The 26,623-nt window shown below is 41.3% G+C and overlaps 1 protein-coding gene across 7 annotated transcripts in view; it reads right to left on the bottom strand.

Moving 5' to 3' along the window:
* RIMKLB (ribosomal modification protein rimK like family member B) overlaps positions 1-17,769 on the bottom strand; it is a 39,443-nt gene extending 21,674 nt beyond the window's left edge. Inside the window, exons 1-3 of one of the 7 annotated variants that reach the window (XM_043881312.1) lie at positions 17,646-17,680; positions 16,882-16,964; positions 1,995-2,225 (exon numbers count right to left, since the gene is read on the bottom strand). In XM_043881312.1, coding sequence (XP_043737247.1) covers positions 1,995-2,169 — 175 coding nt within the window. In that variant the 5' untranslated portion in view covers positions 2,170-2,225; positions 16,882-16,964; positions 17,646-17,680. Of the gene's footprint in view, positions 1-1,994; positions 2,226-15,257; positions 15,881-16,458; positions 16,625-16,881; positions 16,965-17,183; positions 17,543-17,645 lie in introns of those variants that run through there. The other 6 variants (XM_043881311.1, XM_043881315.1, XM_043881317.1 and 3 more) reach the window with 6 other exon arrangements.
* Positions 17,770-26,623: the final 8,854 nt, after the last annotated feature.

Here is a 26,623-nt window from a genome sequence, read left to right as displayed (position 1 = left end):
CAGGGCTGTTGTGTCATGAAAATGTTGGGCCCTAAGACCCTGATCCAGGACAGTGAGAAGTAGAAGTTAGAATAGCTGTGGCTTGGAAGGAAAAAGCAACAATATTGTGTGGTATAAATGGCTCTTAAGAATGGATAAAAAGGCCAAAAGGCAATGTTACAGAGACAGAAAAACTGAAATAAGATTGTTTTAGGGGGAAAACATGGGTTCAGTTTTGACAGACTGACATGGAAACAGTTGAGAACAAAGTAAAAATGTCCATTAGGCACCTAGGAAAAAATCAAAGACAATGGTTTTCAACCTATGAAACTTCTGAAAAATAGCGATTTTCTACCTCCCAAATCTTTCTGTAATGTGCCTATTTGACAGAAGCTAGGTCACATGAGCAACACAGGGGACTCTTGGAAATGCAGCCTTTAGTATTTCAACCTTTAAAACACAGAAACATACACCAGAAGCCTGTGGAAGTTGTGTTTAGTGAGCTAAGATACCACACTGTCCTTGAGATCTCTTCTCATTCAGACTTCAAGAACATGCTTTTAACACAAAGAGTTTTTATTTTCAACAACAGTTGTATGGACCTTATAATTATAAAGTTGTAAAAGCATGGAACAGGTACTAGATAAAAGATTTCAAGGGAAATTTATCTGTTATAGGTATAGGAGGGTGCAGTAACATCCAATTCCTTTCATAATAATTTTACATTTATTTGTGTGATCAACTGATTAATGTTAATGTCTAATTTTACACACCGTACCAATTAACTAGCAAAAAGTGGGTACTCAATTTTAATGAAAGAATGACACACACTCTACCCCAGATTTTTCTGAATCCGTGTAAGGTGTTAGAACTGGGGACATGTATTTAAAAAAAAAAAAAAAACTGGACTGAAAACAACATGGTATGCATCTTTCTTATAAAGGTAGTAACTACTTATTAATTCAAGTGAAGTAATTTAGAAATATTTCTAATGCAGTTATTGGTAAAGAAACAATAACTGCTGAAAGGTAATGAGAATGCAATAAAAAATGTTGAGAGGACTGAAACAAAGAATGATTGTTTGCTACAAGATTCTACTTACTTAAACCCAAGATATCACGGTATAAATCAGGCAAGATTCTGGATCTATTATTAACTAGCTCATGAATGAAGTTAACCTACAATAGCAGACCTGTACTTTGCCTTACTATTGTGCAAGCTCAGTTGCTCAAATCAAGCCCGACTCTTTGTGGCCCTATGGACTGTAACTCGCCAGGCAAGAATACTGGAGTTGGGTGCCATTTCCTCTCTAGAGAATCTTCCCAACCCAGGGATTGAAACCACTTCTCTTGCATCTCCTGGATTGACAAGTAGATTCTTTATCACTAGCACCACCAATAACTACCTCTCCCTAACAGAGGTGACCAATTTAGCTGTAACAAATCCTAACTTTTCCAAAGGAAAGGTGTCCTGAAGGATTCCTGAAAGACAGTCCTAAAGAATTTCTAACACATTTCCAAAATATCTTCCCCTAGTAATCCAAAAACAATATGAACTATTAGAAATATTTTTAAAAAACTCATCAGTTAAGACACTTTTATCCATTAAAAATACTATTAATATTTTACACTATAAAGTATTTGCTAAAGAAAAAAGAAGAATCACACATGAATTTTGATTAATTTACTAGAAGGACCCCTGACTGGAGTATAAATTCCTTTAGAGGCATCTTAAAAACAAGGCTTTTTAAAAACTAGAAGACAATAATAATGGCAAAAAAGTAGTCGGTTATCTTTAACGTCCCTCACAACTATTTAATAAATAATACAGTGAAGGGTTTAATAAATACTGGTGTTTTCCATTTCTTCTGTAAGATATACTAGATTTTTAGACTATATGATACTTAGTAATGACAAAGCCTATTACCTAGATCCTTTGACCTAATTATTCCTAAAACAAAAAGAATCACCAAATTCTAGGTAAAAATCCAAACTGTTACTTAACTATAGACTTACCCAGGCTTCCTTGTTCAACTGTTAGCACCAACTCATCCATCACCACAGCCCTAAAGTCCAGTTCCTCCTCACAACATTTGGCCTTTAACGCTCGTAAGATCTCTTTTTGGGGATAGTCTTCCCTGATTCGACGATCTGTCAAGAACCACAACTTGGCAGCCACAGAACTACACATCTTGATCTGCTGTTCTTCCTTTCCTGGGATTACTTCGTCCTGAATATAGACTCCTCCTAGATGGAAAAGAAAATACACATACAAAGTAAATCAAGAAATCTTATTTGTTTTTGCTTTCACACACACAAATAAACACTACAATTATATACTAACCATAAAAAAAATAGGAAAAACTACATCCCTGTATCTTTTCCATCACTACAAACTGGAACAAATAATGTACATTTGTGCAATTACTGTTCAACTGCTTTCCTTATTCCATACATGTATAATTTGCTAGGCTTCCCAGTAAGTGCCAGTAGCAAAGAACCCGGCTGCCAATGCAGGAGACCTAAGAGACTAGGATTCTATCCCTGGGTTGGGATAGTCCCTCAGAAGAGGAAATGGCAACCCACTCCAGTATTCTTGCCTGGAGAATCCCATGGACAGAGGATCTTGGTGGGCTCCAGTCCCCAGGGTCACAAAGAGCTGGACACAACTAAGCACACACAGCTCATGTATAATTTATTATAAACATCTTTACAGGTATGTTTAAAAATGAGAAGGTAGTACCTATATTAACTAGATGAGCATCACTACTGATGTCAATCACCATTTAATCAAAATAAAAATTTGAAAATGTGGTGGAAAATTTTTAAATAACCAAAATAAATGCCAAAGCTCTTCAGTAAAATTTATTTTTCAGTCAAGAGACAGCATGCTTTTACTCAACGTTTTTATTCTACCTTTAAATAGAATTTTTATTAAACAAGCATAGCTTGTTTACTAGAATGCCTCCAAAAAAGACAGTGCTAATTCTCAAGAGTTTATATCACGAGTAAGAGAACTGTAAATCATTTTCATGAAAAGTAGCAAAAAGTTACAAGTTTTACTAACAAGCATTAATAGGTGATTTTAACAAATAAAAGATTTCTAGTATTACGCCATATGACACGGCAAAACTAATGCAAAAGGAAAGAATAAGGGAAGCAACGGCCCTACAGATGGACTGCTTTATAGCAGCTGGAACTGGTTTCCTGTGCACCACTCGTGTGCTTTTGCACAGTCTAAACCAGAAGGGCCTGCTCCACAGATGCACACAGTAAGAGCAGAATATCATGGGACAGAGGCACTACCACACACATACACACACAAAACACTCACACCACCCACTCTGTCAAGACCTTGACCCGTCCTGCCTACCACACTCACCCACCTGACCCAGGACCCACCGTCTCAAAGGCATCAGCCACTGGATACCAGGAAATAAGCACAGAAAGGGGTTTAGAGCTCAATTTACACAACAGGAATATGGAATGTGGCCTTCCAGACCAGTGGAAAAGGTCTCACTCAGAAGAAAAAGCTCCACAAGTCACACCAGAGAGATGTCCAGTTTCCACTGAGAGAGAAACTATTAATATAAAAATGCCCTCAAAGTGTTTACAATGGGTAGCTTTTGAAACACCCACTCACTGACCTCCAATACTCAATACCTCTGTGCCTCCACTCACGCTGAAGTCTTGACCACTGTCTGTTTTATTACTGATTTCACTGCATGAAACTGCCCTGCATTACTAGTTCAGTTGTGGCCCCAGTAGAAATCAGGATGGGGCTATAGTAGCCACTGGTAAGTGGGAAGCAGTTACGGTAAATCAGCTTTCAGGAAAATACCGAGGCCACAACAGTAATACACATGATGATTCCAATGATTCTATAATCACACAATAAAAGGCATCCCAAGACTGCAGTCTCGCATAGTCTTGCAGACTCCTAAGAGATGATGCTTGTGAGGATACCAATCTTGTCTGGCCTCATGGCCATAGCTCTGATAGCCTCATGTAGTGAAGTTTGGGTGTTTCTATGCTGGTACATGACCAACAACTACGTGCTCAGATTAGGCTCCCTATCTCTTTTCATTTTCTTTTTAATGAAGAGGCTCTAAATCCTCTTGCACCCAGGGTTCTAAGAAAGAAAACGATGTTACCTCTCTGTCTGGGTGAGGTGAAGCAAAGATTGCCACAAATGCACCCCAGCTTTTCAAGGAGGGTTGCCTGAACCCCCTAATGCAGAACTGGAAGAATGCTATTACCCTGCAGAAGAAGGTAGAGACTACGTTGATGATGTCAATGGCTATGGTTCCTCAAAGCCCACCTAAGTGGCAGACAACATGGTGGTTGTCACCCTGTGCTGCACTGACATATCCTCATGTACAACACTTAAAAATCTTCAGAATATTGTTATGCCCTGGTTTTCTTGTAGTTTTGCAGAGGTATGTGGCAACACTGTGTTCCAACTCAGTCTTCCTGTACACCAAGTCAATGGCATCACCAGGTTATAAAAGGCAAAGTGTGTTTAACCATCCACCTTACTGTTCCATTGGTGTTGGTATCTTCAAATGACACCTGTCTAGATTTTTATCTACTACAATCTTACTCATCTCCAGAGACCACTTATTGCCAGAGACTGAAAGGGTACAACGTCTTCTTTGCTCAATGGTCCACTCCAGTTTTCATAGGAGGGTAAGTGGCTTGGTGCTCAGGGATGCTGCTACAGTGGCTGTTTGTCTTTTTCAGGCTGTTCCATTGGGATCCACATCTAACCATGTGACAATGTAACGCAGGAAACAGGCAAGTGAAGACGCCAACCACAAAGGCACAGGCTCTGTGTCCCCAACTGTCCCCATCCATATAGCCCCTCCTGGCCTGAGAGGCCACCAATGCACTCCTATGCGCCACAGACTAATAGATTGGTGTCTCCTCCCCTATTATTTTAAAACATCTACTTTTCTTTTTCCCAACCTCTTAACATGAAGGAAAACGATAAAAAGTCAAAAGCATAACCATAAATCTACACAGCCTAGGAGCCCAAAGTATGCCAATAAAAGGACTACCTTGAAGTTCAAATCATATTCACTATTTTAAAAGACAGGAGGGAATTCCCTGGAGGTCCAGTGGTTAAGACTCTGCTTCCACTGCAGGGGGCACAAGGTGAATCCCTTGTTGGGTAACTAAGAACTTGCAAGCTGTGCCACACAGCAATCAATCAATCAATGACAAGAAAGGGTCCCTTGTAAAATAAAATGGTTTCCCCCTTTTCCCCTGACATTTAACTGAGTAAGTCTGGCTACCCAATAATATATCTGTATGAGAAGAATTTATTCTCCAAGAGTGTAAGATAAATACAGCATTTGCAAATGTCCACATAGGAGCTTATTTTTCTTCTTGGAATGTAAAATCAGATCTACTAACTATCATCCTCTTCATCTAAAAGTACCAAGGAAAATGATATATAAATATCAGATACTAAGTGAATGCTAAAATAGCATTTTTGAAATAGAGGAAATTTATAAAATTTAATTTTATATTAGAGATAGTTTTTCTGTGAAAATTATGGATAAGCACACCAATTTATCTTTATCTGTTATCTTCCAATAATCCAGGCAAGGCTAATTAAATGAGAATCCTAAGATGCTTCTTCATTTATTTTTCTTGAGAGGCCTCTTCCCAATGGTAATTATTCTGCTAAGGAAAAAGCAAAATCACAGTCCAGCATCTGATAATATTAAGGACATCTCTTACTACTAGAAAAAATCTTTATTCCAGATAAGATACATCAAATGAACTCAGAATAAGAAGACAGAAAAGGAAAAAATGTTGGGAAAAATATATATACACTTACATCAAAACTAGGATTTACTCCATTTGGCAATTACTACAGATATGCTTTCAATGACATCATTCTGTCCTGGATGTGAAATACAGGAGCTGGATCCGGTTTATACAGACAAATAACAAATGTGTGAACAGTCAGTCTTTGCCTATTATCTTCTCTAACTCTTTTCTCCTGACAGCCCTCCTCCTGTACATAATCCCCAGGGCTTCATTCTGAAATCTTTCTTTCCATTCTCTAGAAAACTCATTCTTAGCCCAGCTTCAACTACTACCACTGACCTACTAAATATATTTTTCCAACCAGGAGTTCAACTGAATTTCAGATCCTGTTTTAATGTGCCTAATGGGCATCCCTAACTCAGTGCCTCCCACTACTGCCTCAGTTAAGCAAGCAAAGAACTATAATACATATTTATTGAATATGGATTGAATTTCAATAAAATTCCAATTTTACTGAATTGGATTTGCACAGTTCAAGCCACGCTGTTCAAGAATCAACTCTGTGTGTGTGTGTGTGTGTGTGAGAGACATGATATATATTATAAACAGATGATCTAATAGAATCACAATGTTTAAAGATGTTAATGACATGCCTTATCAAACTCCAAACTGAATAATGAATTATTTAAAAACTGAAAGTTAAATGAACATTACTTCAAATTAAACCTTGGATATTACTAGTCAAAGTACCATATTACTATGGTTTTCCCAGTAGTCATGTATGGATGTGAGAGTTGGACTATAAAGAAAGCTGAGCACTGAAGAATTGATGCTTTTGAACTGTGGTGTTGGAGAAGATCCTTGAGAGTCCCTTGGACTGCAAGGAGATCCAACCAGTCCATCCTAAAGGAAATCAGCCCTGAATATTCATTGGAAGGACTGATCCTGAAGCCGAAATTCCAATACTTGGGACACCTGATGGGAAGAACTGACTCATTTCAAAAGACCCTGACGCTGGGAAAGATTGAAGGCAGGGGCGTGGGGCGGGGGGGGGGGAGACGACAGAGGATGAAATGGTTGGATGACATCACTGATTCGATGGACATGAGTTTGAGCAAGCTCCAAAGTTGGTGATGGACATGGAAGCCTGGAGTGCTACAGTCCATGGGGTCGCAAAGAGTCAGACACAACTGAGCAATTAAACTGAACTGATTACAGTAACCATTTACAGATTAAGAAATGTACGTTAATACAATTAAAAAATGCACCTATTTTTTTTTATTAAGTGATACTAAATAGAATAGCCTGAATTTCCAAAGATGTTCCTTCAGTCCCAACAACGTCCCTCCAAATCATACTACCCACCTATATTGACTTCAATTAAAACTTTTAACACCTACTTTATTATGCTTAAGGTTTTTAACCAAGGATCTGATTATCAATGCTTTTCTCTCAATAAATTCTAATGCTTCCCTCCTCCCCCCCAAACCCAAGAAAACACAATTTGGAATATATATGAAATTTATCCTTTTTCCTTTCCTTGTCTTATCCAAAGGTCTCTATAAGAGGTGGGACTGTATTACTGTTACAAATAAGAGTGGGAATAAGAGGCAGAGGGACAAAAGCATTAAGAAGGATGAGAGAAAGGAAGAAACACTTTAGTATGTATATGTGGTGGTGGAGGGTGCGATTTATTAAAGGTACAGAAAATAAAGAACTAAAGAGCCCCTCGATGACAGTAAATGAGGAGAGTGAAAAAGCTGGCTTAAAACACAACATTCAAAAAACTAAGATCATGGCATCCAGTCCCATAATTTCATGGCAAACAGAAGGGGATAAAATGGAAAAAGTGACAGACTTTCTTTTCCTGTGTTCCAAAATCACTGTGTATATGGTGACTACAGACTTAAATCGAAGAAAGTAGAGAAAACCACTAGACCATTCAGGTATGACCTAAATCAAATCCCGTATGATTATACAGTGGAAATGAGGAATAGACTCAAGGGATTAGATCTGATAGAGTGCCTGAAGAACTAGGGACGGAGGTTTGTGACACTGTACAGGAGGCAGTAATCAAGACCGCCCCCAAGAAAAAGAAATGCAAAAAGGCAATATCGCTGTCTGAGGAGGCCTTACAAATAGCTGTGAAAAGAAGAGAAGCAAAAGAGCAAAGGAGAAAAGGAAAGCTATACCCATGTGAATGCAGAGTTCCAAAGAATAGCAAGGACAGATAAGAAAGCCTTCCCCAATGATCAGTGCAAAGAACAGAGGAAAACAATAGAATAGAAAAGACTAGAGATCTCTTCAAGAAAATTAGACAAGGAAACATTTCATGGATAGATGGGCACAATAAAGGACAGAAATGGTATGGGCCTAACAGAAGCAGAAGATATTAAGAAGAGGTGAATACACAGAAGAACTATACAAAAAAGATCTTCATGATGCAGATAATCACAATGGTATGATCATTCACCTAGAGCCAGACATCCTGGAATGTGAAGTCAAGTGGGCCTTAGGAAGCATCACTACAAACAAAGCTAGTGGAGGTGATGGAATTCCAGTTGAGCTATTTCAAATCCTAAAAGATGATGCTGTGAAAGTGCCCACTGAAATGTTGTGAAGTAATTAGCCTCCAACTAATAAATAAAAAATAAATAAATAAAATTAAAAAAAAAAAAAAAAAAGAAAGTGCTGCACCCAATATGCCAGCAAATTTGGAAAACTCAGCAGTGGCCACAGGACTGGAAAAGGTCAGTTTTCATTCCAATCCCAAAGAAAGGCAACGCCAAAGAATGTTCAAACTACCACACAATTGCACTCATCTCACACGCTAGCAAAGTACTGCTCAAAATTCTCCAAGCCAGGCTTCAACAATACGTGATCTTCCAGATGTTCAAGCTGGACTTAGAAAAGGCAGAGGAACCAGAGATCAAATTGCCAACATCCACTGGATCATTAAAAAAGCAAGAGAGTTCCAGAAAAACATCTATTTCTGCTTTATTGACTATGCCAAAGCCTTTGACTGTGTGGATCACAACAAACTGTGGAAAATTCTCAAAGAGCTGGGAATACCAGACCACCTGACCTGCCTCTTGAGAAATCTGCATGCAGGTCAGGAAGCAACAGTTATAACTGGACATGGAACAACAGACTGGTTCCAAATAGGAAAAGGAATACGTCAAGGCTATATACTGTCACCCTGCTTATTTAACTTATATGCAGAGTACATCATGAGAAACGCTGGGCTGGAGGAAGCACAAGCTGGAATCAAGACTGCCGGGAGAAATATCAATAACCTCAGATATGCAGATGACACCACCCTTATGGCAGAATGTGAAGAACTAAAGAGCCTCTTGATGAAAGTGAAAGAGGAGAGTGAAAAAGGTGGCTGAAAATTCAACATGCAGAAAACCAAGATCATGGCATCTGGTCCCATCACTTCATGGCAAATAGATGGGGAAACAGTGGAAACAGTGACAGACTTTATTTTGGGGGGCTCCAAAATCACTGCAGATGGTGACTGCAGCCATGAAATTAAAAGACGCTTGGTCCTTGGAAGAAAAGTTATGGCCAACCTAGAGAGCATATTAAAAAGCAGAGACATTACTTTGCCAACAAAGGTCTGTCTAGTCAAAGCTATGGTTTTTCCAATAGTCATGTATAGATGTGAGACTTGGACTATAAAGAAAGCTGAGCACTGAAGAATTGATGCTTTTGAACTGTGGTGTCGGAGAAGACTCTCGAGAGAGTCCCTTGGACTTCAAGGAGATCTAACCAGTCCATCCTAAAGGAAATGAGTCCTGAATATTCATTGGAAGGACTGATGCTGAAGCTGAAACTCCAATATTTTATTATCCTGATGCATAGAGCCAACTCATTGGAAAAGACCCTGATGATGGGAAGGCTTGAAGGCAAAAGGAGAAGAGGGAGATTGAGGATGAGATGGTCAGATAGCATCACCAACTCAACGTACGTGAATTTCAGCAAACTCTGCAGTCTATGGGGTCTGAAAGAGTCGGACATGACTCAAGAAACTGAACAACCACCACAAAAGAAAATGAATGATAAAATGAAAACCTCAGAAGAGTCTCAATCAATCAATTAGTAGTGTTAGACCTGGGGGCTTCCCTCGTGGTCCAATGGCTAAGACTCTGTGCTCCTCATGCAGGGGGCGCAGATTCAACCCCTGGTCAAGGAACTAAATCCCAAATGCCATAATTAAAGATGCCATCTTTCACAACTAAGACCCAGGGCAGCCAAACCAATGAATAAATACAGTTTTCTGAAGTGTTATACACCTGTTATCCCATTACCCACTAAACGACTGTCCCTTTGAAACTTGCAGAGGTACTTCCTCTAAAATCTCATCCTTTAGCTAAGATGCCACTTTAACAATAATATCACTGTTTGGACACCATTTTCATCAGCACATTAACTTGATGGTAGACTGAAATGCTTTGAAAGTAGGAGCAGGAGGTTAGGTATTAATCAAAGATTACAGTGATAGAAAAGAAATGTATGACAGTCCCCTCATTATTCTTGAAAGACTATACCTCAAAAAACAGCAAATAGCTAATTTTCCAAATTTTATATGACACATTCATTCACGCTCTCCATATGACACCCTTTTTTAAAAAACGTGTACACATGATTTGGGGGGTGAAAAAATGAGAGGATAGCCATTTTTCTGTACAGACTCAATAGGGACCCTCCATCAAAAGACATAAGAAAAACAGTAAAACACTGAGTGTCTACACAGAAACAGAAAACAATGAAGGTAAAGAAAGGCAACACTTTGGAACATATAAACAAGCACCTATAAATTCCCCCTTTTATACAAAGAAACATAAGCAAAGACAAAAAGCAAAACAATGCATACAAGTGGGTTTAAAAACATTCTCCATTTATAGTTCACAAAACATTCCCCCCACCTTTTTATTAAGATTGTTGTTGTGGAATATTTTTATTGAAAATTTGAAAATTTGCTACAATATTGGACTTTATTTGAAAATTTGCTACAATATTGCTTCTGTTTTATGTTTCAGTCTTTTGGTGGAGAGATATGTGGTAGCTTAGCTTCTCCACCAGGGATGGAACATACACCCCCTACACTGGAAGGGGAAGTCTTAACCACTGGACTGCCAGGGAAGTCCCTATATTTTGTTATTTAATCTGCACACAACTATGTGAATGTCATTTGGTCCACATATAATTATGTGAGAAACACAGGCATAACATATCCCATCTTAAAGGGATGACCTGCCCAAGATATCACAATAGTAGATCCAAGACTGGGATTCAGGTTTTTCAATTTCTCTGAACTACTTTGATACTTAAAGATACTGAAGGGAATTTAAATAAAGAAAATAAATTCACTTTTGAGTGCTTACATGTACCAAATACGATGTTAGACAGTTTATTTGTATCTTCTCATTTAATCCTCACAATCTTCCCCATGACACATTATTATCATCATTTGGCAGGTGAAGCTAAACTAGCAGAGAGGTCACTTGTCTAAATTAGAAAGAGGAAGAGCCCAGAGTCACTTCAAATTCCACATACTGGATAGCAGAGACTGCCACTTGCTTCCCAATATCCACTATCTTCTTACCCCTCAGCAATAATGTATCTGATATCTAGCTGAGCAAAGTGTCATAGGACTAAGAACCTTTATTTGTATTCCCTAGGTTTTCTCGCAACTAAATGTGATCAAAGAGCACTGAGTCAAAGTACTGCACTCCAACTTTCAGGAAGCATACTCAAAGGATGTACTCTTCCTTGGTCCTTGCTCCAGTTGTTATGTATCTCTAACATCCATTTGGAGTAAGTCAATTCTAAGAAAAGCACAGCTACATGTTAGAAGAACTTGACTGCACAGTGCCATAGCCTTAAACTGTTTACTATCTCTTTTTCATGAGGAAGAAATAAATTTAACTTATGTCAATGATATCTGGGGATTCATTTATAGTCAAAAAAGATAAACTACTAAATATACAAAACAGTCAATTGCATAATACATTTAATTAATGAGTATCTACTATGCACTTTATCTGAAGACACTGAAAATCATGGTAAGAAATGAAGTCTCAGCCATCAGAGAACTAAAAATGACCTGATGTTAAAATGTCATGAACAAGAAAGTGTTCAGTATGACTAAGCACTAGGAAAATGCAAACAAAAACATGAAACTACCCCACACACAGGATGATTACTATCAAAAAGAAAAAAAGAACAATAACAACAGAAAATAACAAGTGTTGGGGAGGATGTGGAGAAACTGGAAGCCTTGCAAACTGTTGGTGGGAATGTTAAATAGTGCAGCTGCTATGGAAAACAGTATGGCAGTTCCTCAAAAAATTAAAAATAGAATCAACATACAATCCAGGAATTCCACTTTTAGGTATATACCCAGAAGAACTGAAAGCTGAGTCTTAAAGAGGTATTTGTACACACATGCAGCATTATCACAAGAGCTCAAGGGCAGATGCAAGCCACCTTTATGCCAGATGAATAAATAAAAATGCACTATACATACAATGTCTTTGAAAGACATCAGATTCTGTTACATGCTTAATATGAATGAATCTTATGCTCCAGTACTAGAGTACTCAAACTCACAGAGACAGAAAGCATAATGATGGCTGTTAATGGCTGGGGCCCTGAGACTGGGGAGTTAAATGTTTATGGGTACAGGTTGTCGACAATGCAGGACAAAGAAAAGAGTTCTGGAGATGGCTATGGTGGTGGCTGCACAATATATGTGTACTTAATACCACTAAACTCTTAAGATGGCAAAATTTAGGTGTATACTATACCGTAAAAAGAAAACAGGAAAAAGGAAGAAAAAATTGTCAGGAACAAATTAACATGCAAATGTTCACACATTCCCAACTAAAGGGCCTGAAATGCTACCTTTAAATAATCTGTAGGTTAGTTACTAAAATCCTTAAAATGCTTTGTGGTATAAAGAAAACCTATGTTTTCTCTGGAATCCAAATAACATTTCTAATGATTTCACTTAACAGAGAAATGTTACATCAGAGTATCTCTGGAACGTGGCACAAAATTTCAAAAATGTTCCTGAGATGCAATGCACAGTACAGCTCAAAGTTCATCACATTTAACATGTTAAATGTTGGGGCTTCTTTCCAAATTTTCTTTCTCGACACTATGCTGAAAAAAACAATTGGGAAGCTGTTAATATATTCAATAAGGCTTTACGGATACAGTTAATTACATCACATGTCAAAGGAATAAGCTAACAACTGAGAACTCCAAAACATCAGGGAAGAATTCCAATGCTGCTATAATTGGGCAAATGCATATGTATTTTCAAGATGCAGTTTTCTGATAAAGTATCAAAAGACTGAAATGATGCCAAATACAGAAGAGCAGAGCAGTAAGAACAGGTCTGATCTTATATAGCCAATCCATGCTCTATCTTTTTATTTCTAATAACATGAAGGTAAGAGCTAGTATTATAAGTGGTTAAGAAAGACAAGAGAGAAAGGAGGACTGTTAAGCTGAACAGAACAAAAACATTTAAGGGGCAGTTTTTGTTTGTTTTTACCACATTTTGTGGTGTGCTGTCACTTTTGAAAGAAAGGTAGTAAAAAAAAATTGGCATAACAATATTCACACAAATTTGTTCTGCTAACTCATCAATTCACAGATAGAGTAGACTCCTCAAGACACTGAAGAGAGAAGTCACTGACAGGGCAAAGAACAGAGAACAATGAAGTTAAACCATACACTTTATGAGGACAGAATCCCCATCTATTTTATTCTCTACTAATATCCCCAATGGGAAGCACAGAACCTCAGAAAGGACAGGGTTAAGAGTTAGGGAGTTACTTTAAAGGAATTTGTTATACTGAAGTATAACTGGAGATTAAAAAAACATAGCTATTTTCAATATTAAACACCAACACCAAGCAAACTGCCACATAATATCTCAATGTAACTGTTAGAAATTTAAGTTTTAGTTTCTCATAAAAAACAAACAACCCAAACCTACTGCTACTTCCCATCCTTGTTATACAACTGATATTGAAATAATTACTTTTGTTAACAATTAAGTAGGGGCTAGGGTTAGGGTCAGTAAGGAGAGGAAAAAAGATATAAGCAGATGGGTTCCATGCACACCAGACTCTAAGGGAGTAGAGCTGGCTAGCTCTGTGGCTTTTGTCCTCCAAGCCAATTTTGAAAGGGAAAAAACACTGGAAAAGAAAACACTGAAAACAACACCATGGCATCAGTTACCACGAAGCCAGAAAATCAGTCCTTTTCTGCAAGCTGAACACTTACACAGATATGTACGGCACATAAATCTAAAGTATATAATAAACATATTTTTGAAGGTATTATTTCTTAATGACCCTAAAAATATGACAAGCAGGAAAATTCCCAAGCACTGAAAGACAATTTACCCAACCTCTGCACCTAATCTCCCCTATTCAACCTCTCTTGAAACAACTGCACATGCCAGTACAGCTAACATTGAATACTACTACTTTTTTCATTGTCCTTATCATAATCTACTCCCTCAATTAAATAACACTTCTAAAGGTTCTTTTCTCAAATGCTTATGACAATACACTTGCAGAGAGCACTCTTCAAAAACTAACCAGCCATAAAGTCTCTACAAATCTACATCACTTAAGTACTCCCCCACCAAGAAAACAGCTATCAGCAAACAACATACAATAAAACTCAATTTTCTCTCTCTTCATGGGTTGTTCACAGGTACAGATGTTCTTTCTCCACCCATTTTCTGTATTTAGCTTTCTATCTGCTCCCCAGAGGAAAATGTTATGTCCCAAAGTGTGGAACAATTCATTCTGCTCTGTCCCATTCCCCTGATCTGGCCCAGTGTTCAGTCCTTCAGATCAGAGGGAGAAGAGACAACTTGAGATCAGTCTAGTGACTTATCCAGTAGCAAATTCCAGGTGACTACAAATAGGGGAAAGTAAAAATTGGGAGATAATTTGAAAGATATGTTTCATCTTGTGTCCCAACAAAGTAATGCACTAAGCTTGGTTGGTGTTCAGAGGAAAAAACGAACCTTCACTTTAGAACTTTCTTTACAATATGGCTAGGAAGTGTTAGAATATTTATAAAATACTGCTGGTAATTTCCCTCTGGTGAGCAAAAGAGGACAAAATGAGAAGGGAAAGGGGGGGGATAATTTCTTGTTGTTACTCTCTCCTCCATCCCTAGGTGTCATATTCAAGATGAAACAGGAGAAATGATTAACTTATCCAACCAGGAACTGGGCTTCCCAGGTTAGATCCCTGGGTCAGAAAGATCCCATGGAGTGGGAATACTCCAGTATTCTTGACCGAAGAATCCCATGGACAGAGGGCTGCAGCCCATGAGGTCGCAGCAAGGAGCTGAACACAGCTGAGCACGCATGGATATCATAACCAGAAACTAAGATCAGTGGAATTTTAGCTGGTAGCCACAAGTCTTGAAGTTTGATATTTAACAGCTCCTTACCCCCTGCAGGGAGAAAGGCAGGATGAGAAAACTGGCTCTTGACTAAGTAGAGGACTCTCAATGTGATTGAACATAAGACAGAATTTGCTGTTCCCCTTCTTGGCTCTCAGAAGCAGAGACTGCCCACCTTCCCCAACAAGCAGACTCCAGCACCTGGGGGCAAGGATAAGAGAAGATAAGAGAAAACAAGGGAAACAGAGCCAGAAAAACATCAGCCATGTTGCCAAACTAACAACTAAATCTATGACAGGTGAAGAAGGAAACTAATAGCTAACCAAGACAGAATAGAAAAAACAAAAGATCACGTCAAAACAGAATAGGCCCCCTCCCCTTTGACACACCAACCAAATAATATCCAGTAACCAATATAAAAGAAATTTTAACTGTCACTACCTTACAACTATATGAGAGCCTTTCATTCTGAAAGTTAGAAAATAAATGGTGACTCTCCATGACTGAAATTTCAGAGGCTGTTTTTAATCCAAATGAATATTGAAAAGTGTTTGGACAATCAACTGTTTTTTTCAACGACCTTGAAACTATCCGATGTTATCAAAGTGAGGTTTAAAATAAACACTATTTACATTTTAATGGTTAGTTAAAACTTAAGTCTGTTCATAAACAGCCCATAATCAATCTATCAAGCCCACAAAAAGAAAATCCTCCATATTACGCTGCCCAGTTTCCATACAGATTTCAAATCTAACCCAACTCCACAAAGATGTGGGAACAAGTCTGGTAATTAATGGGAAAACAGCACAATGAAAGAATTTACAAGGAGGTTACATGGAGCACGGTTAGTATAAAAATCCCACTCCCAGAAGAGAATTAACGCCCCATCTATATTCACACACATACGGGGGATAAAACAAATCTGCTACCAGAGATGAGGACAAATTAGTAAGGCAAATCTGAAGTTATTAGCGTCTTAACTATTTTGTATTTGGGGGGGGGGGGTGGTTAAAAGATTTGCATTATGGTCAAATGCCTTAAAACAAATCATGGCAAGGAATTATTAAATGTCACCCGATTCTTATCCAGAGGACTGTCAAAAGGAAAACGAGGAATGGCTGTCACTTTCTAAAACGTAAGGAGGAAACCGTGAAATCAGAACAGAATTAACTGCAGGACCATCACCACCCCCGCCTCGGTCTCACACCACAGGAATCCGTCTGATGGCACCAGGGGCGGCAGCGATTACCGAACTCCCGGGAACAGGTTAGCGCCACGCGTGTGCGGCTCGGCCGCGCCTTCCCGGGTCACCACACCCCCTCGCCGAGGGGGGACCGCACTGCTCCGCGTCCGAAGCCGCCGCCACCTCCCTCCCTCCAGCTTCCCGCACCGGCATCCTCAACCCCTCTCGGCGCGCACGCCCCGCCCGGGGTCCGCCTCGCGCCCGCCGCCGCCGGCTCTGAGGCGACCACCGGCTTCCACAAAGCCCGGCCTCCGGCGGCTCCCCGGCCCGGGCCGGCTCCTCCGGAGCACGTTCGGCCCCAACTCGGCCGCGGTGGGCGGGGAGCGGGGGGGGGGAGGTGAGGCGGAGGGCGGGGGGGTGAGGCGGAGGGCGGGAGCGCCTCCACCTCTCGCCACGACCCCCGGGGAAGGACGCGAGGGTCCAGCTCACCTGGCTCGGACGGCTCCTCCCTCGCTCTTGGCCGGCGGCGCCGGGCTGGGGGCCTCTGAGGGCAGCGCGGGCGGCCAGGCGGGCTGGAAGTCCGAGAAGGGGAGGAGGGGGAGGGGGAGGGGGTCGGGATGCCGGGAGCCGCCTCCTTTCTCCGCTGCCGCCGCCGCCGCGACTCCAGCAGCCAGGCCCGGCGCCCTCGCCCACTCACCCCCCGCCCCCTTGCTCACAGCCGCGCGGTTGGTGTGGCTCTCCCTCACCCACACCCCGGCACACACTCAACCCCCCCCCCCACACACACTCACCCCCGGCCGCTCCTTACTCCCTCACACTCTCTTCACACTCCCTCACTCGCCTGGCGTGCGCGCGCGCGCGCGCGACCCCGCTCTCACACAGCGCGCGCGACGCCGGCGGGGGCCGCCCCGCGCTCCCTGAGACCGAAGCGCCGCGCACCGCCCGCCCGCGTGCCGAGGACCCGCGCGCAACACCCGGCCCCGCCCTCCAGGCGCTGCTGCGGCGCGGCCGCGGGCCGGGGGGGCGGCGGCCGGCGAGCGAGGGGCTGAGCCAGCTAGCCAGCCTGTCGAACCCGGCCGAGGGGATCTGACACCTGCGTCGGGACCCGCCCCTCAGGCGCCCTGTCCCCATTCGCAGCCCTTGCGGCCTCTGGGGTCGAGGCGAGGCGGTGGGCGCGCGCACCCGGAGGGCTATGGGAGCGCGAGGGCGCTTCGAGGACGCGCCTTCCCCACCCGCCCCCAAACCGTCCTCACTGAGAAAGGGAAACCGGTGGAGGGGCGAGGTCTGTTCCCAACTCGAAACCGCGTGGTGAATCCCTTCCGTTGTACACACCCTCCCCGCCCTCACAACCCCTCCTCGGGGTCCACTTAGTCCACCCCTGACGCGAGCCCCCTGAGTCCCCGGACGCGGTGGGCGGTGTCCGTGTCCGCCCCTCGGCGCCTCCCGCCCGGCCCCGCCCACCGCCCGCGCTCCCCTGCGGACCCCGGTCCCCGCGAGTCCTTTCAAACGGTGGTCTTCCCTCCGGAGGCAGGAGGGAAAGATCTGGGGACAAAGATCGTAAATACCTCTGAGGTCCTTCTCCGTGATCAGAGTAAGGACAATGTATAGTGTGAGGCCAATTTTTAACGACATCGTATGTTCTCAGGGCTTTTGGCAGGTTTTAAGATGCAGGCGGGACCGCGTGGCACAGCCAGCTTTACCACTTAGAAACCAGTGTAAACCTTGGGCAAATGAAGTTATCTAACTTTCTCTGAGCCTTTGTTCTGAACAGCGTATGTTCCAAGGTTGCTGTGAGAATGAAATGTGATAATACACTTGCATTTTGTAAATACTCAAGCTCTGCGTAAAAAGGAACGTTCACTTCAGTATGTTTCTTCACAATATGGCTGAGAAGGAACAGATTTTTAAAAAGATGATGCTGATATTTTCACGCTGGTGAGGAACGTCCAAAAACGCCTCTGCAAAGGAGCGTAAGAATATGAATCTGTCGAAAACAGCCCAAATGTAGACTGAAAGGTAAATGGGGAAGGAAGATGTGTATAGGTAGGAAGGAATACTATTCAGCCATTAAAAAGAATGGAATAGTGCGGTTTGTAGAAAGGTGGATGACCCTAGAAAGTATCCATACTGAATGAAGTTAAACCAGACAAAGACCAATACCATATGATATCACTTATATGTGGAATCTAAAATATGACACAAATGAAGTAACTTATATACAAAAGAGAAACACAGCCTGAGAACAGTCTTCAGAGAGTGGAATTGGGGGAGAGATGGCTTGGAAGTTTGGGATTAGCAGTTAACAAACTCTGTTATGGTGAATGGATACACAAGGTCCTACCATATAGCACAAGGAACTATATTCAATATCTTGTGATAAATCATACTTTATTTGGAAGATGGTCATTCCAAATAACCTTACTTATTTCTTACCCCCAGATATCCCCAGCTGTGCTACAGTTGTGTCCTAACAAATCAGCCTTCTTGCAGATCACAATAGCTTCTCAGTCCCCTCAGCCAAGAAATTCTTTTCAGCATTCCTTTCCCAATCTTTACAGTCTGCTTTTTTATTTATTTACCACAGTGTCCCCTGACTGAGAAATGTAGCATGATTTAGGGTGTTCTGCTGTGGTTACTACATGTTACGACACTGAGAGTAACCTAGGATAGTGAACAATTTTCATCAAAGATACACATAGAGGGGCAAAAGTGCTTTAAGACCTGTTGCTTTCTAGCCGCTAAGTTGTATGATACTCTTTTGCAACCCCATGGACTGTAGCCCACCAGTCTTCTCTGTCCATGGGCTTTCGCAGGCAGAAATACTGGAGTGGGTTGCCATTTCCTTCTCCAGGGTATCTTCCTGACTCAGGGATCGAACCTGCATCTCCTGCATTAGCAGGTGGATTCTTTACCACTGAGCCAACAGGGAAGTACTTGTGATCTACTACCTTCAAGAGAAAGGAGGGAAAGGTCTACAGAACTAAAATGTTACTATATAGTCCACTCTGATACTATCTCCTGGAACATAAAGTACTTCTCTTCAATCTGAAGAGGAAAAGAGAATTATTTTGCAATCAAAGCTTGATCACAGAGATATGACCACAGTGAGTCCAAGATACATAGGGAAACTGGCACAGAGAAAAGGTTGCAGACATGCCCAGCAGAGGATCCCAATTCACAGTGCCATGAACATTCAGGAAAACCAGGTTGTATAGGTGAAAGTCTGGATACGGAGTATTACACTAGTAACTAGCTGCTTATCTTTTAAAAAAAAATGCTATCAATCATTCAATACACTATCATCATGTGCCAGACACATCCTAGGAAATTCAGAAAACACAGCAACTTTGTTTTCACTTAACTTAGTCAGGGAAACAAAAAAACAAACCCGGGAGTATGTTTTTAAAAAACAAAACCAGTGAGAGATTTCCCTGGTGGTCCAGTGGCTAAGACTCTGCCTTCCAATGCAGGGGGCCCAGGTTCCTTCCCTGGTCGGGGGAACTAGATCCCACATGCCTAAGACCTGGTGCAGCCAAATTAAATACATAACTTAAAAAAAAGAAAACACAAAGCTAGTGGCATGTCACTGTATTTTTAGCATTTCCATAGTGGGAAAGTAAGGTTCAGTTTCTTAGGTTCAATCATAGGTTCGCAGTAGTTATAGGTTTCATAGGTTGATGGTAGTTATGTCTGGACAGGTAAGGACTCACATCTCTTTTCGGGAACAATGTAGTTTATCTTGATTTAATCATGCACCATTCATTTTTAACCCATAAATTAATATTCTTCAGAAGAGGGTCAGTTGAATCCTTTGAGAAGACATATTATTAGTAACCTCACGTCTCTGGAGTCAGATAAATCTGATTTATCTGATTTGAAATCCTAGCTTTATTTACTGGTGTCATGGGATTGTCACCTCAGTTTTCTCATCAACAAAATGAAGATTATTTCATTGAACTTTAAGGACTCATGAAAGTGAAAGTGGCTCAGTCATGTCCAATTCTTTGCAACCCCATAGACTGTATGGAATTCTCCAGGCCAGAATACTGGAGTGGGTAGCTATTCCCTTCTCCAGGGGATCTTCCCAATTCAGAGACTGAACCCAGGTCTCCTGCGTTGCAGGCGGATTCTTTACCAGTTGAGCCACCAGGGAAACTCAAGGATTCATGAGGTAACATAAATATAATGCACTATATAGTAACTGCACATTAGCTATTTTTATACATGGTTGATACCAAAATAGTCAAATACCAAAGAGAAGTTATACAATGTTCAGACATGTGGTGATAGTACAAATATACATATTTACTGATGTCCCTTTGATTGTGAGACCAACTTTACCCTGAATAATACGTGAGACAAAGTTAAAGTACATCCTTTGCATAAAGCAAAACATTTCCAGATTTTTGTTCCTAGACATAATAGAACCACTGGGGAGCTTACATCAGAATATCTGGGGTTGGAATCCAGATACCAATATTTGCTAACACTCTTCTGGGAATTCTAATGTGCACCCAAGCTAAAGACCAAGGTTTAGACAACAGAGATGCTGGAATTATCTGTATGACTTTATTAAAATGCTCTTGGTGGACAATGGGAAAACAGTACTGGGGGAGGCACATAAAACAGAAGATTTGATGAAACAAAATCTCTCAACAAAGTTGCCCAGGTTCTCTCTGATTCCACTCCAGTTGCATTGCTATATAGTTACATCAGTCAGAAAAGCATAACTCATCTACCACGGAGATTGCAGGTCAAGCAAAAATCTTTAAGTACCACCCCATAGCTACCATCTGGTGCAAATCTTTTCCTCCTGGGGTTAAAGACAAAGAAACCAGCTGGGATTTGATCAATACGAAAGGCTGAAAGTAGTAAAGAGAAAAACTATAAACAGGAAGGAATCCAGGATTGCTGTCAGTACCTAAAATAGTGTCTAATGTGATTTTTGTGGGTGGAGAAAAGGTAGTGAGTCTTCTATCAGAATGTACACAAACAAATAAGGAACAGCAGCAGCAGCTGCCGTCAGTCTAGCTCTCCCCAGGCTTCCTCTCCCAGAGTCAGCCGGCTAGAACCAGCCTGGCAACAACAGTCTTCACAGTTAGAAATCACTAAACCCTGATCTAGCCTTTCTCCACCCACGTCCCTCCTCCTTTCCCTCCACTCCATTTCTGCACAGTAAGCTGAGCGCCTCTAACTATGCTAAGAAAATACCAATGCCAACACAAAGGAGGATGGGGTGGGAAGAGGCAGGAAAGACGGTACATTGGCTGAATCACAGAAGGAAAAAGTGTAAAAGGAAAAAGACTTAGAAAGAGCACGATGTAGATTTTTTTTTTTGTCTCCTTCCTTTAGTTGTATCTGCCCACTATCTCTTTTACTATACTACACAAGAGTACTCCAGAATGTTTAATGCAGATTCCTTAGCCTTCACCTTTGACTTTCTGAATTTGCCAGAATATCTGCATTTTTTTTTGAGCCAAACACAAAGCTTATAGAATCAGCCAATAGCCTGCAAGCTTAACCATGTAATTCTTAGACACATCAAAGTTTGAGAATAGTGTCTTAAAGAAACAAGCCATCTGTAAAATATTCTTAATTTAAAGCACTCAGCATTTATAAACTCAATGGAAGCCTCAAGCAACCTTGTAATCTTGAGTAAATATTGTTAGTCTCTTCTAACAGAAAAGAAAATGGCAACCTTGTAATGTTAGTGAATATTGTAGTCTCTTCTAACAGAAGAGAAAATGGTGGCAATTTCCCAGTCTCCGGATTCTCTGTCCACTGGAGTTTATTAAAAGTATCTCAATCTAGGCTTCCCTGGTGGCTCAGTGTGTAAAGAGTCTGGCTGCCAATGCAAGAGACATGGGTTCAGTTTCTGAGCGGAGAAGATCCCACATGCCACAGAGCAACTAAGCCCACGAGCCACAACTATTGAGCCTGTGCTTTAGAGCCCGGGAACCAGAACCTCTGAAGCCTGTGAACCTTAAGAGCCTGTGCTCCACAACAAGAGAAGCCACCGCAATGAGAAGCCTGCATACTGCAACTGGAGAGTAGTCCCCGCTCTGCAACTAGAGAAAAGCCCAAACAGCAATAAAGACCCAGTACAGCCAAAAATAAAGGATAAAAATAAAATTGTATTAGTAGTATCTCAATCTAGGAAGAATGGAAGAAGAGAGAATGGACTAAGCAAATGTGGAAAGATAACAGCATGTTCTCTTTAAAGAAATAATACGGGGGGGGGGGGGGAGAAATAATAGGGGGAAAAAGAAATAGGGGAGAACCCTCCACTTAGCTCAGAGAGTCACCTGATTGAATTTGTTGACATTTCAACCATAGAAATGATATCAAACCGCACATCAGCTGTTGGATCTGCCATGAATGTCACCAGTAGCACCTTGAATGATGACCAAATATTTACAGATTGAATGGATAAAAGAATGAATGAGTTCTGGGATCATCCTAATGACCTGGCACCACCTTGATTGCCCTGGTCCTGTTGCTGTATTTTTCACATTTAAAAAGTTAGACTAGGGCTTCCCTGGTGGCTCAGTGGTAAAGAATCTCCCTGCCAATGCAGGAGAAGTGGGTTTGATCCCTATCTCAGAAGATCCCACGGAGCATGGGGCAACTAAGCCTGTGTTCTAGAGCCTGGGAGTCACAGCTGCTGAAGCCCTAGAGCACTCAGAAACAAAAGAAGCCACCAAATGAGAAGCCCACGCACTGCAACTAGAGAGCAGCACCCACTCTCTGCAATTAGAGAAAAGCCTGAACAGCAACCAAGACCTGGTACACCCAATAAGTAAATAAATAAAATTATAAAAAGTTAGACTGGGGAGCTCCATTCATTAGTCTGAGTTCATGTAATTATCTTCGATCCAAAGAAACAGAACAATATCTATTTCTTCATTTTGTTTTTAAATCATTCCTGCTCTCTTGGATTTCAAACCCGTAGTGATCATTAAGCTAGATTTGTTTAATCTTCCTTACTTTTCTCTTAGGTTAAATAGAAAATTCCACCTGACTCCCCCAAACTGTTTCCTTGATTTTTCATCTCAGTGTCTCTCAATTTGAGATTCACCCTGGCAGCATGAGGAAACACTGAAAAGAAAGAAAGAAAAAAGGAAAAAGAAATTTTATGTTGAGTGACACAGTGAAATTACTAAGCAAATCTCTAATATGAAAGTTCCAAACTTTTCTGATAGTTTTCCAAAAGTTTTCTGGACAATTAGGACAGACAAGCTAGGCCAAGATTGTTGTTCCTTAATTGGTCAGTCATGTCCAACTCTTTACGACCCCATGGACTGTAGCCCTCCAGGCTCCTCTGTCCGTGGGGTTTCCTAGACAAGAATACTGGAGTGGGTTGCCATTTCCTTCTCCAGATCCGGTTGCCTCATAATAAACCTATTATGTCTTAGAACATGTTAACTCTGCTAATAACCCTACTGGTTCTGAGTATCTTCTGTTTTTCTTGTCTGTTCAGTCACTAAGTCACGTCTGACTCTTTTGTAACCCCATGGACTATGGTCTGCCAGGTTCCTCTGTCCATGGGATTCTCCAGGTAAGAATACTGGAGTGGGTTGCCATTTCCTTCTCTAGGGAATCTTCCTGACCGAGGGATCAAACCTGTGTCTCTTGCATTGGTGGTGGATTCTTTACCACTGAACCATCTGAGGAACAGAGAGGTTGAATAACTTGTTCAAACTCACACAGCTATTACTAGCTAGCAAGTGGCAAAGCCATGATTTGAATTCAAGCATCGAAGTACATACTCTGAACCAACTTCTTATACACCCTCAATCACTGCACGCTTGATTTTGTCAGCAGTTTCCTCCTACTGCTTAGTATGTAAAGTAGTATTAGGATAGCAATGCCTGATATTTTGACTTATGTCTCTAACATAACATACAATTGATAAATAACGGTGTGTGGGGGTATTAGAATTTGTCACAAAGGTTCTACGAATCCATCAATCAAACATGAATCAAAAGATTCAACCAAAAAACTATTACTGTTACTCTCTGAATATGTATAGATTTTACTGTGATCAACAAAGTACCAATTCATTTGTCATAGATGGATTTGCTAAAGTCACAGAAGCTTTTTTATCATTAAGCTTCTTCTCAAACTTCAGTTGCTAAACATAAAACTGTTTTGTGGGAAACTGTGAAATGCTTTCAGGTTCAAAAGGGACCCATTAATAGGTTGGGGCAAAAAAGGATTTAGCAAAAACTCAGGGTTTACTAGACAAACCAGGGTTCATGCCTGACAGAGAGGGCAGAAAGTAGGTCAGTGTCCCTGGCAGTCAGAGCTGGTAGAGAGTAATGTCACCCGAGCAATGGGGTGGGGAGGTGGGGAGGAGTAGGGGAAATGGAATTTAAGGTGGAGAAGTGGAGAGACCCTTTGAGGTGGGGAACTGTGGGGGCGGGAGGGGAGGAATTTACAGAGGCGGGCTTAAGCCTGCCTTTCACTGGCTAATGGCAGAAACAGCTGAATCTCTGCTTTCTCCTCCTTTTTCCCGGGGCTGCTTTCTCCCAGGCCTTATTTCTTACCTCAGATCAACATCAGACCCCCTCTGCTGGAGACAAAGACACCAGAGAAGGGAATGAGGAAAAAGACAAGCCTGAAAAGGAATAATTTCCATAAAGGAGAGAGTGGTGAGGAGAGAAGTGAAGTGAATTTTAATCAAATCCAGGGAAACATGATGAGAAAGAAGGAGGAGCAAGGCGGATGAAAAGGGAGAAGATGGCTGAGTAAAATAAAAGACATATTAATGAATGGAGGACAAGTAGTACCGGAAATACAGTTATAATAATCTCTAATGTTTTAAAAATGAAGCAAGCAAAGAGGTGACAAAAACATCGTAATGACTGCAGTTTGAAACCATCCAAAATGTGTAGTGGTTTTGCAACAAAGCAAAACTGATAGGGTCCCAATTAAGACTTCCCTCCCCAACCCACCTCCAAGTTCAAAGTTATGCTATTTATCCATGGAGATCTAGTTCTCATGACTAAGCTGAATACCTCACTCCAGGTGTAGGTAGTCCCTGTCAAATTGTTAATAATCACAGTAATAACAATAACTACTTCTGCTGGAATGTAGAGACTGTATTTCAACACCCCTGTTTTTGAAATATCATGGACTTCATGAACTATTTCAATCACTAAACAATTTTAAAGAATTAAAATGCAACAAATTGCTGCTCAAAACTTAATGTCCTTGGTTTGAGCCTATTCAGGGATCCCCCGCCCCCAGAAAAACCCCAAAACTGGACATCTTTGCATTACAGCCAATAGCTCTCTGGTCTAATAACAGCACCAAAAAAAAAAAAAAAAAAACCCCTATCTCTCATTTAAGAACTGGTAACGTTCCTTTCTGGATAACTGTTAAGTTTTAAACTATCCCCTGGTGTAACCAAAATATATGTGTAATGTATCTGCCAAGATGAATTGTGTCTAGAAAGAAATAAGGGAGAAAAACCAGGAAATAATCTCATCAAGGTACCAGAGGAACTAAGGATATATATAGTGTATATATATACTATATACTGACTATATATATGTGTGTATATTATATATATATATAGTGCCTACATCTGGAAAAATGTTGCTTTTCTTTCTCTCTTCTTTACAAATTTCTTCCAAGTAAGAAATTTTTCGTGTTTATATTCTGTTTTTCATTTTCCTTTCTCCAATTTCTTTTTTCTTTCTCTTGTTGCAACAGCTTCCCTATTTCCACCTCAGGTTGCCCCCATATTTCCTTCTGACTTTGTTGCATCTTGGCTTAATCAGCCAGACTTCCACTCCACTCTGAGAGCTGGAATTTGAAACAGCGCATTTGGCAAAAAGTCAGTCACACATACCACACAACCACAAACAAGCACTCTGACTGCAAAATCCTTTCAACGGTACATTCCTGTTTCTTGCAGTCAGCAGTTCACATAGACCCGCGATCTGAAATAAGCAACGCATACATTCACATGCATTCTGCATGCACATGGCCTCCGCAGTCAGCTCACAAAGACACAGTATCCGCAGAAAGGTCTTGCAGGCAGCATACACAGGCAGCGCATTCCCCGCCCCCTTTCATGGCTCTTCCTGACTGGCTCTTTCTCCCAGCCACCTCCGCCCCTCCCGCTGCCTGGCAATGACTCCCCTCCTTTTCCGGCAGTTAAGTAACTGCGGTACCATCCATCACTCCCCCAACAGATCCTCGGGCGAAGCGATTGTTTCTT

The sequence above is a fragment of the Cervus elaphus genome, chromosome 22, assembly GCF_910594005.1.
Source record: "Cervus elaphus chromosome 22, mCerEla1.1, whole genome shotgun sequence".
Lineage (NCBI taxonomy): Eukaryota > Metazoa > Chordata > Mammalia > Artiodactyla > Cervidae > Cervus > Cervus elaphus.
This window is presented reverse-complemented; position numbering and strand designations above follow the sequence as displayed.